Here is a 13,171-nt window from a genome sequence, read left to right as displayed (position 1 = left end):
TAATGCGTATGTTGTTACTGTTGACTCACCATTGAAATCAGTAATTTGCTAATCTTAAACCACCTATCTGCACAGATTATCTGTTAATAAGGCACGCCCCACAGCAAAGACATATCATTAAAGCAAACTACTGCACATTCTAAGTTAACATGTAAGTTTGAATAGTGGTCCTTTTCTTTTCGTAGCCCGAACTCAAAATTACACGTAATATAATTATTTATCCACAACATAGGTATTAAGTACATCTATTACGTAGCTTACTTCTCAATATCAATTGTGTTGAGTTACTCTCAAACGACGATAAACAGTCTTGTTTAATATTATACGCTTATAAAGAAAATATTTAAAGCTAGTACCTACAACTGCGTAATATTCTAGATTGTTATGCACAGTATTGCCTTCATTTGTGAAATAGATTCCTACAGTAGTTCTGCGTTACTCGACTTTAATACGTATTAGTAACAAGTAATCGGCCCCTTATCGTTCGACCGTCACCATCTACTATCACAATGAAATAGCAAAACACGTCCATATCAATAGTGCTACCCGATGTCTCGATGTCTTTCAACACCTTGACGGCTTTATTTTGTTGAATATCCAACTTAATAAAATTAACTTTATGAAACTTACCCAGCACTGTCAGTCCCATTGGAGTTTTTGATAAGAAGACGAGCTTGTATAGCTTGAAATTTGTCGATTTCTCCTGAACCCCAGTTAAAGGTTTGTATATTTCTTAACAACGGTCTTAATTTTACATGATCTTTGACATGCAAAAGCGAGAATATCGATTTCTTGTATAACTCTGTTCTGTCTTGCAGAGTGAGCTCCTTAATGTTTTCGGTTATACATTCTATTTCAGCCTTTGAGTTTATTTCCAATAAAACCCATCCGAGGGTGCCGGTGTAGTGCTTGAGCGCCTAAAACAGTTATTTAAGTTGTTTAGTTTACTTTATAGATAACACCTGCAAGATATGTAAGTTTCTATAAGAAAAAATGCATGAATGTTTACAACATTGTTGCACGTTTGTATGCGTACCTACTGATAAAAACAAAACAGATTTAACATATAAACAAAATGGCATGTTTAACTTCTCAATGGCATACTACCCATATTGCCAATATATTAAAATAAAATAAAAACCGTGTTAAGCTAGTTAGATCATTATTGACTAAAACATTTGTCAACAGTGCTTCATGTAACAAAACAGGATAAAACTTATTAAAATGAATGAAATAAAATACCTCGATTAGTGATGTGAGCTCGGAGTAATGTAACCCAGCGCAGGAGGGCTGTGTGGAGCTGACCTCGCCGGCTTGCACGGGCGAGAGGCACTGGGCGACGCGCAGCGGACACTCCTCGGGGCACTCCCGCCGGCGCCGCAGCACCTCCTGGATCTGCCGGGTGGCCTCGCGTACGATGCCGTTCTTGTCCGGCTGCTTTACTTCAGCGAGACAGGTGCCGAGAAGCTCTTCAAGCTGATTTATGGTTTCGTTTTCGAGTTCCCGTCGCTTCTTCTCGTTGTGACACTTATTTCTGAAAATCAAATAAACATCTTGAATCACTATCTGAGGCTCGTAATCTACTTTTTGAATATTATCATATTTTTTATTATCATTATAGGCGTGATAATCGAGTTTTGAGACTTCCACATATCTATATCTAAATGATATGGTTGAAGAGTATTATCATGTTATGGGTATTGTATGAATAATACAGTTACACAAAAAAATGAAATTTAAAAATTATATGCTTTTTAATTCATCAAATTATAAGATTAGACCACGGACTTAGGTCCAGTAAATTGTTTGTGAAAAAATGGAAAAAGATTTTACAACCAGCGTGGCTCTTATTACAAAATAATATTAATTACTGAAATTGTTCCTCTAGCTATGTAAACTGTCAATGTAGGGCCATATGAAAGAACCCATCAAATATAAATACTAGAATGGCACCAATAACACCTTTTAATGAGTCCCAACACCGTGATAAGCCTTAAACCAAATGTTTTATTAATCTGGCTTCTAGTCCCATAACATAGATATAAAGAATGAAATTTTGAGTAAGAAAAAATATGTGAAAACACACATCAGACATTGATATCAGATTTCCCGTAAGTAGGATAACCATATCCCAAAATGAGATAATTCTGTGAGTTTTTAAAGCTACGGATTTTACAACAAATAACAATCTTTCCTATGATAAAATTATATTTTTACTTAAGGTGTTATAAATTGTTGAATGCTCATTATGCTAAGGTATTGTGTGAAGAAGTTTCTACAAAGATCAGGCTCCTTGTCAGTACTAAAATTTTCCTATTGGCTAACCATTACATTGAACCTGAATCCGGACCCGGCCATCATACCCAAAACGTTTCGTTCAGGTACCTACTAAAACAGCTCATCTTCTGGTCTCTTAGCTATGGGCCCTAGTAATTAGGATAAATCTGACAGCGGATAAAACTTTTTGACCGTATCAACCTAATCGAAATCCAATAAATACCGCATGATGAATAATTTTGCAATTCCTTATATCAACAACACAACAAATACCATCACAGAATTTCACACACATCATTATTCTGCAGAAACAATAGCACTCCAATATATCTAAAAACAAGAAATCAGGTATTTTGCTTCTGCAACAACATCAATACGACATTGAGGGTACAATATCAAAAACACCCAGCCAGCAAAAATAAAATTTATAAAACAAATGACATTTGCAAATTCCATGCATGTACACAGATTCTGAGAAAGTGTTCATTATCAGGCATTTTCAACTTATTTTCATGCTAAGTCCCTGTTATTTAATACATCCTACATAGAAGAGAAGAGATGAAGATAGAAAGTAAACTTTACTATGAACAATGTTTCAGTGAGGGTTATTGTTTCAGTCACCAATTAGTGCGCTAAAAAGGGGTGGGTAACATATGTATGCGTTTACTGCGATACGGTTTCCAAAAAACAAACTTATTAAGAGTATATAAAGAAATGGAGATGTCATGCTGAAGGTCTTTTGTTTTCGGAACGGAAACCTCTATAACACCTAAATTTCGGCTAAGTACATATTTGTATTAGAGTACTATTTGTGTTAATTCAGGGAGAATCGTACAAGAAACGCAAATTTTAATAATGCCATGGAACTATTTTTTCCGAACCACACAGCCCTGTTGTAATTGAACTAAAACCGCCCATTATGTGATTTTATAAGATTAAAATAATAAATCATGCATGAACCGAGTAACAATATCAAAAACATTACTTGCATACTTGCATAAATAAACAATTCATAGTAATAGCACGAACACATAATTATAACAATACAATATAATAAGATAATATTGGTTGCAGAGCTTTGCTGATGAATCCATGTATGTGTCTATATTTTTATAGTTTTATTTATATTTGTATGAAGACAAGCAATAGTGAAATATGTAATGAAACGTGGTACATATTAGTGATTTAAAATAGTTTGCTAGACAAAGACAACTACTTCACGCTGACGTCACAATGCAAAAAACGCCACAGCAACTCCACACCTCGCAGCAGAGTAACCGTTTTGCGCGACAAGGACGCAGAATTCCCCCCTCAAAAACTTCTAAGCAGCATATTGCTCTCTTTTACACATTGAATACAAATTTTGTTTAATGCATTTTAATAGCAAAATCATTATTCTAATAATTGAATAACTTTTTCGCTGAACTTTTTTTCAGTTACTGCATGCCACCAGGCTGACAAAGATAATTTTAAGATTTCCAAATAAAGCAACCCTTGAAGGCCAAACATGACAAAACTTTATTGAACTCATACATAATTAAATAAATACTTAATAATATTACAACAAGAAACAATTAAGTACATATAACACAGATATAGCTCACCTGTATTGGGGACATAGTAAGCCACAAAACATTGAAATAAGTAAATATTCTTCATGAAGTTTTATTTTGACACGTTGACCTAGTGATCGTATATCGGTAGTAATAATTTAAACTCTCCTGATAACGATAGGTGTGAATGTAACCTTCAACACCCGACACTAGAGTTCTTTTATTTAAGCCTTATAATTTGTATACGAATATAATAAAAATACCCAGTTTGCTCGACAATTATGTAAATAATTACAAACATATTTAAAACTCATATATGTACATGTATTGTACAAGCTTTAAACTACGCCGGGTTCAATAGTACATTTAACAAGTTACCTACCAGTATTTCGTCTACTCAGCTCAAAACACGTTCGCTATAAAACATTCAATTGTATGCCATTGAATTTATTGCAACGAATTTGCAAAAAAACTAGGCTTATTTAAATACTGTGTATTGATAAACTAACAAAAGAGGTTTTGTTTCTAACGCCTGTACTCTATTTCCGGCTTCCGTTGAGACTGGTGTACTAAACACGAAAATAATGCAAGCACAACACGTTAAGGAAAATAGGCATTAATTTAAAAACCCAGACATTTCCACCAATGTATCAAGCGTATTATACGTACATTTGAGATTGTGGCTTATTGTCTGACTTTTTTCTTATCTTCTTAACCGGCGCTGTCACGCTCATCTTGCCTTGCATCCCCCTCCATGTGTCTCCCAGTTGGAGGTCACAGGATTCAATTCTACAGAAGCAGCAAACAAAATAAACTATTATTAAAGTATGATGATTTGTAACAATATCTTACAAAAAAATATAAGTATGTTACAATACAATGATGTTTGATGAATGGTGATTTGATAGACATTCCCTTTTTGTGAAAAATAAACATGTTCTATTTTATAAAGATACCTACGTATGTAATCTAAAATAGTGTAACAGTGGTGGTGAAAATCTACTTAAATTCTACTTCTAAAACAAATAATAACAAAGGAAGCATTTTTTCTTTACAATACAGTCGATTCCCCAGTCAATTTATAATTATAATAGTGCAAGAGTATGACTCATACTTGCTATAAGCAAGTAATGTATTGTATTTATTCAGGTTTTAAAATAGGTATTTATATATTATCAAAACTTTAACCAGGTGAGGATGTACACTATCGTAATGGACTGACTATCAAGGAATAGTTATGTTCACATTGACGCGGCTCATATCAAATGCCAAGTACAGAGTAAGCTGAACCTTAATGCAAAAGAGGGACAGAGATACCAGTTGAACGACGCCTACCGAGGAGCCCCACTACGCAACCTCACTGCGACGGCCGCACAACCTTGAAATAATAATGTTCGGAATAACAACAACGCGCCACAAGCGTGACCAGAAATAGTATAATAATTCTCGAAAATGTTTGAAGCCTCTATCTAGTTCCTAGTACATGCACATATCCTGTCTGATTTCGAGTTCAGTGCATAATTTAAGCGAAATACAGTGATGATACACATTGGGTGGATCATTTGCGCATAATCAATAATATTGATCGAAGTAATTGGACCAAACCCGGATACTTTTTTCCCTATAGCTGTATTAGCATACTTCAATATTAATTTGAGGCTGTATTTAAGTTGACACTTAAATTCGAATAGGTGAAAGTTGGTAAGCATTGTCAGCGCTCCGCGGTCGAAGGTTTCGCTTTTTCAATCGTTACTCAACAGGTATTCGTCATCGAGACAACTACTTGACTACCAACATAAGCAACTTTATTATAAGCTCTTGTATCTGATATTATTACATCGAGTAAGGCCGTGTTGCTGAGACTCTAGTTCTGACATAACAATGTTATAGTTTATGGGACTTGTAAGTATGTACGTATTGTAGCGTAATACGTTTTATTGGAGAGACTTTTGTTTAAGCGTTGAGATTTTAATCCGGTGGAGATTTCTTGTTATGTATTTATAATAAAAAAAAAAAACCTTAGACGTCGGGTAAAAATCACTAAGTATGTACCTACTTGTAAAAAATTACTATAATAATATATTTATATAAGGCGTTTTTGGTCTAAAGTAATGGGTTAAGCTAATTTTTATTTGCGTTTACACGACCTATTAGCTAACGAACTTTTTGTACATGTAATGAAAAATATCTTTCATTTTACGAAAGTATTGGAACCACTTTCAAAAGATGTTTATACTCCAAGTGAAGCCATGGAGAGTAAAAACATAAAGAGTTATAAGATCGCGCGAATCGTAATTATATAATCCACCAGTCAAGCTTCTACTCGTTATATTGTATGGCACTTAAACTCTCAAACCTATCAATGTTTTAACAATAGTCTTCTTGAAAATTATAGCTATAGTAACTGTAAATATTTGTCACTATCAAATAAATAAAAATATCTTGAATTGATATTTTCATAATTAAATTCCAGCATCTAGAAAAAAATAGTTTAAAACTCTAACTTTACTTGCAAGGAAATTAACAATTAAAACAAACTTGGGCAAAACAAATGCTTGGCTTGATGTTGGTATTTTACTTCTAATTAAAGCAATTTAAAAATGTATTTAAGATATAAATAATAATCGCGATATCTTAACAGTTAAAGTGAAGATATTTCTTGAAACTACGAAGGCGCTACGCAGACACTACGCCGATACTACGTAGCCGCTACGCAAATGTTACGGATACGCTACACAGTTGCTACGCAAATGCTACGGAGAGGCTACGCTAATGATAGTTTTGAGATACAATATGTAATTATTGCTACTACATGAATTTGACTGCATCAATAGAGTGGTAAAAGTATGTATTAAAAGCGACCTGGTGATATGATTAATACCATTTTAGGTCAATTTATTTACAACGAATTATATTTTGATTTTGATTAACCAAATAACTCATATTAGTCATTAAAACTCTGAACCCAGATTCAATACACGGCATGAAACGCCTACGCTGGACCAACGCCCAATGCAGAGCAACCTTATCCTTATATTGGAAAAGTGGGAACGTAATTTAACGTAACCGGAAGAAGTCGATCAGAAAAATCAGCAATCTAGCGACAAATCAATAATCTAAATAGCTACACCTCTATTAACAGAATTAAGTGAATAATTAATATTTCAGCTAATTCTACAAGCACGTATAAAATAAAACTTTTGATTATTTTTACTAACTTACCAGTGAATTGCAAAACAAAGCAATGGTCTTTGGCGAAGCAAGGCAAGTATTTGTTCTTATACACACGGATTCACATATGAAATATAATATTGAATAGATAGTTGAACTATAATGATCTTTTCCTCGAGAGCTGAAACACTATTACTTTGTATGTATCACCTATTAGTATTTGTTCTATCACTTAGAGCGTCACGCAAAAACTACTAGGCCGATTTTGAAGACTTTCACTTTTTGAAAGTTGAGGGTGCAGTACCTACGATGAATACATAGTTACGTCAACTGGGGTTTCTTCTTCTGTAAAAGAAACACGTAATTTTGAAGCGTTTATGCACAGAATATGAATATCTATCAGTCCGTGTAAGTTACTATTCAAGATTGATGGCTTGGATTGGTAAAGTTACAAAGCTTAAATCTTTGATATGCCTATGTACTTCTATTCATATTTTACCTGAAACACACCTGTTCCTTATAAAATAATCACTGATATTGCATTATATCCTACACATAAATGAGTCAATTCTTTGAAATAATCTTTATCATTCGCCTACCACAATGTAATTGAGATTATTTATGCTTAGAATCTGAACTAGTTGTAGCTTGTCGTAGTCGCAACTCTACAAAACCAATCATAAGGCGAAAGAAAATCGTTTGAAACAATCTTTATCTACAGATATGGAAGCCAATAACGTCTATATCGTCATCTTTTTTTGTATCTTTGAATGCTATACGACTCAGTATCAAGGTTTAGTAATATGCCTTTGGCTACACAAGTTTAATTGAAACCGCCGAATCTAGCGAAAAGGAAATGGATTAAATCGTTCAAGGAGGTCTTCATTTTACAAACCTCGGCGTGATGTAGGTAGCTACAAGTTACAGTAAGCAGCACACACGTGTGCAATATCGCAGACGGATTAGAGATAAAAATAATCGTGACTTTTTATTATAAATTAGCACAAACAATAACTCATCTTTTGTCGTTAATTTATTGTAGTATTATTATACTGAAACGGTGTTTTCATATAACTTCGCAACCTTGCTCAGAACAACGACTACAACGCAATGTGTGCGTGGTGATGGCTCCTGCTCTCAGTACCAGAGGATTTTTTTTTAAACTAGCTTGTTTTATTTAGACCGCTTGATGAATCTCCGCAGATGGTGCTAATTAAATGTTATTTTCATTACTATTGTGTGACAAGACAGGGATAGAAAATGAACTTAAATTGCAAATTAAACCTGAGCTCTGTTTTGCTAGTTATATTTTCTACTAATTGCAACGCTGCATAACTGTAGCTATAGGACTTGTTATTGTAGGTAGCAAATGAACAAATATCGATAATTACAATGTACTGCATAGGTATGTACATAGTTATATTAAGGGGGATATTTGTTTAATCGAGCACCTTTCTCGTCGGATTGAATTAATTCAGGAAATGATGTGCAAAAGAAGTTATAATATTTAATCAATTATGTGACGGAAAATTTCACATTGTCATGAAAGGTTTACAAACAACCGCTGTCTCGATGAACACATGAGTCATGGAAGGATTCCTTCCTGAACTGATAGAATTATTACGTTATTACATGTAAAAGGCTAGGCAGATGATATGCACTGAACATAGATATTAAAATCTAATTTGCAATCGAGTTATTGATTTTAACCTTTTCATATTTGTGATGACTGATAAATAAATACTTATGGTGAAATTATTTCAAACATCTTGAGAGTATTGTTTATAATGAAGCCTTAAAATTTCGTATTAGACACGCCTCAATCGACTAGTATAAAAATTAAAATTTATAAACTTATGTAACTCCACGATAACGACATTTTCACTTGGTTTTACAACAAGCGTACTTCATTTCTTGTTACGCAATTTTAATTTTACTTATTTCGAGAACCCCTTCTATATTGATTCTCAAACACAAGATCAAGCAAATGGATTAGCGTTATATTGTTGGTTTAATATTTTCTTATCATTCGTTATTACTAATTTTATCTTCATTATGTGACCCGCAATCATTCTGGGTCTCGGTATTGTATGTCATTGGTCCGATGTTGTGACTTGACTGATTACAATACAAAATATCGTTTCGAATCATATAAACTTTGTGAAACAAACATGTCAGCATGAAATTAAGAATGTGAGATTTCCATCGCTGTATAATGCTACGCCGTATTTTAATGCACGTTTGAGGCTATGGCTGTATAATACACAATAATATTAGGCTAAAACTCAGTGTATTATGTTTCACGAGCTAGCTCCATGCTATAATTGTTATAGCGATGTATTTGTATGTTTTGTTTAGCAAATTACCTCGGCAATGTGTTGACAGCAACATCAACGTCGAAGAAGATGTCGACTAGTTCATCCACATCGGAATCCGGTGTAAGCGAGGGTGGCAATGTAGCCGGAGGGGAAGCGGCCACATTGACAGATACCCCGCAATTGAAATGCACAGGTTCTGTCTGTACCATAGGTAGCATGGCTAGGACACACTCAAGCGTTCACTTCCACTATTTGAAAAACGTATGTATCCCAGGATCAATTTTAAACAGCACAATACGTATCCGCATATAAACATACACTGCATTGCGCCACGACCGCCGCGACGCTATTTTTCAATACTATGAAGGTTTCTAAATTCACACTCTTAATTCTGCTACAAAACTAATTAACAAAAAACTAGGTACTGAAGTTTGAATTACGTCTCGTAAAATTGTAATATTTGCCGTCTAGGACATGCAATAACTTTATTACGTAGTGATAGTGCAATTTCCTATCGATATCCGTGCGAAACGTTCGCTACAAAACGACGATGAAAGTCAACTGAAAGGCGAGACGTAGATATACACACATCCTTTTCGTTCGGCGCTTTACAAATTATCAACACGGCGGGCGGCGCGGCGCGACACGACGCAGAACGTCGACGGCGACGACGGTGACGACGACAGCGAAGGCTAAGAGCAAGAGCGTGAGAAGGTGGACTGACGGACTGAACAGTATCGCTATTATAGTCACACCAACGTCACTTCTAACTGAGCGAACTCTGCTGCGATCTCGCTCACCGACACGACGCGCTCAACTAGCCGAATAAACCCGAGTATAATACGATTCAGTACGACGTATAAATACATAACAAAAAATTGTTTGCTATTTCATTAGCCATCTATTTGTTGCGAAACACGACCAAAATATTATAAACAATCAACATCACGATGTAGGCAAACCTTTTAAAAACTTAAGTTCTATTTGTCGTGAAAAACAGTACATGAATAATCCATTACTTATTTTATTTATCAAGACGACTACTCTTACTACTAGTAACTACTTGGTATATCATGCATGAGTTATTTATAACTTATTTGATCGAAAGAGAACCGAATGCCAGAGGTGCAAAAATAATTATATTCATTTAATTATTTCATCAAAAAGGAATAACATATTATAAAGGTTACCGTGGGTATAATTTAAGGTTTTCTATCCCATTCATTTAGTTTTAATATAAGAATAATAATATAAAATAAATAATATGTTCTATTGTTATATAATTGAAAACGATTGTTATTAATCGTGACGGTTTAACTAGGTCTTTTATAACACTAGACATAAAATAAACGACTAAATCGCGCGACAGACCACGATACGTTGTAAGCTGTGACGTAGGCACTCGTACCTACATGAAAGTGAAATGGAACAGTATTTGTGTCAAGTGCACAATTTAGATAACAAGGTCATCCATTGCATAACTCAATAGCGAGATTTTTATTTAACTCTACGATAGAAACAATACAGACAACTAGAAACAGGTAACATTTTACAGAACATATGACCTATATTATGTTTTTAATATGTGATTATGCTTTAAAATATATTTATAATGATTTAAACACATACTAGGTTAAACTATGTGATAACTATTGTAAGATATATTTTAAATTATACTATGATAACACCAACCTAGATACGAGGATAGTGAGTTAATAAATATAATGTTTGGCATTTAACATTTCTGAAATCATAAGTTTCCAACGTAACAGGGAATAAATTATGATTCAAATTCATTGAAATACAAATGATAGGTAAAAGAGTAAAGGGGCAGTAGAGGAAGAGCGCGGCGCGTGCAGATATCGGTGCAGGCGGCCCCGCGGAACTATGTCAGTGGGTCACGGCAATGACGTGGCACACGGCCGCCGCGACTCGCGCCGCGCACTTCATTCTAATTCCGCTTCACCGGTATCTTCGTGTTCACTACAGGGCTATTTATTTATTTACATGCGTGCTACTGCATTAATCTATCCCATTCATTTAGTTCATTTTCAAAATCCTATTTCAATTCACATTCAGATGTTTTCAGAAATACACATAACTGTACTAAATACCAAGAGCTTTACTTATTGTTGACATTGACCGACTAAAATGATTCACGTGAGAATGAGAAATATGAGTTGATTAATTTGTGATTCGGGTTATAGGTGGGTTTTTCCTATTTACAAATGGCTAGGAAGGCTCAACATAGTGTGTCCCTTGAGACACAGGTGACACAGTATGGTACATTAGGAGCAAGGAATTTTAGTGAAATGACAGTTTTAACTAGCAATCCAGAAATTTTTAAATAAATGTTCGCGAACGCAAATACCATGCACTTGGCCCGAGTTCCGATTCCTGACTCGGGACGGTATCACTTTGTGGGTTTTCAGAAACTCGTACAGAGCAGGGTTCGGAAATTCGTTGTTGCACCCTCGAGCCCATGGGAGGCAACGAACATGTGGTGATCCTGACTGTGACCCAGTAGCAAACGTTCTTAAATGTTCACGTCTGTGGCTAGTGGCCAATGGATTTGGGAAAATTCCGACCAAGCTGAGCTGCTAAACTTAAAGATCTAACCTGCAGCTCTGGCAATAAGAACATAAAGTTTTAAGGATAATATTTATTAAGACTCAGTCTAGTAGAAGAAATTAGTAATAGATTTGGTTACAAAAATCCTCACACTGTATCAAAATTATGAAATCACAATTTTCATTCCAATAGTTTTTTTTCATGTACATACTTTTATTTAATATAGGACAATACTGAACGTAGGTTCCTCTGATCTAGTACAGTCTGAAAGTAGACAACAAGTATGTAATGATTCCCCTAACTGAAGGATCAGTTTTATCGTTGAAAACAAGAAAATATGATCCTAAAACAGCTACTATTGTCAAAACATACCCAATTATTTAAATGAGTTACTTCAAATTCGCTCATTTCAAATGGTTGAAGAAAACATTCAGGTGAACATAGGTATGTAATTCTTAATCCAGTTTATTTAACGTTATTATAATAATGGCCATCTCTTCCCTTTTCAAGTATAACAGTATGAAATTGATATATCCATTTTGTCAAGCAATTTTTATGTTGCTTGTATTTAGTTTGATGACTAGACTACAAACTTTCCTCATCATACTTAGATATCTTTACAGTCTGTTAAGTTTAAATGAACTCAACCAATATCATGTTTACAAGAAATGATGAGCTTCAACCTCGAGGGAGCGTAGATAATCTCATCAAATGAAACAACTAATGAGAATATAAATGGCGCAATATATTGGTTGGGGACCGGGTGGACTCTAGTCTTGTCCCCATCGCATAGTCCTTCATATGAATCAAACCCTCAGTTTTCTTATTTACCTTCAAATTAGGCATTTACTTGTTATCTTATCATCATACAGATAAATATGTTCTTTGTTCAGTTCGGTATATCAGAATGATGTTGATTCTAGATTGATCTATTTTACCAAGATGACTCTGCTTTCGAAATGTGTGATCACAAGAAATTGAAACTAATAAATAACTATGTGTGCATTAAAATTAATTACTTGGCGACAGATTATGTTCCATAAGGACCAAATTAGGGCGGGAACTTGGTGGTGTTAAGAAACGGTCTAGTAAAACCTTGCTGACTAGTGAGAGTAACCTTTATCCTTCCTTGGACAACACCTGTTTTCATAAAGTTGTGTAATCATATAGTCGGTTAAAAATACGAAGACGGATGACGAATTTATCGTCATCTACCTTAACGTCATAATGATATTTCGTAATTGTTGGCTCACGCTGACTATGACCAAATATAAAAACGAG

The 13,171-nt window shown here is 34.6% G+C and overlaps 1 protein-coding gene across 10 annotated transcripts in view; it reads right to left on the bottom strand.

Moving 5' to 3' along the window:
• LOC124646053 (trithorax group protein osa-like) overlaps positions 1-13,171 on the bottom strand; it is a 40,763-nt gene that overhangs the window by 17,535 nt on the left and 10,057 nt on the right. For 4 of the 10 annotated variants that reach the window (XM_047186074.1, XM_047186079.1, XM_047186076.1 and 1 more), the window contains exons 1-4: positions 9,368-9,900; positions 4,500-4,619; positions 1,243-1,534; positions 631-917 (exon numbers count right to left, since the gene is read on the bottom strand). In XM_047186074.1, the coding sequence (XP_047042030.1) occupies positions 631-917; positions 1,243-1,534; positions 4,500-4,619; positions 9,368-9,537 (869 nt within the window). In that variant the 5' untranslated portion in view covers positions 9,538-9,900. The other 6 variants (XM_047186081.1, XM_047186082.1, XM_047186080.1 and 3 more) reach the window with 6 other exon arrangements.

Source organism: Helicoverpa zea, chromosome 3, assembly GCF_022581195.2.
Source record: "Helicoverpa zea isolate HzStark_Cry1AcR chromosome 3, ilHelZeax1.1, whole genome shotgun sequence".
Classification (NCBI taxonomy): Eukaryota; Metazoa; Arthropoda; class Insecta; order Lepidoptera; family Noctuidae; genus Helicoverpa; species Helicoverpa zea.
Note: the sequence above shows the minus strand (reverse complement) of the source record. Positions and strands in the feature narration are given on the sequence as shown.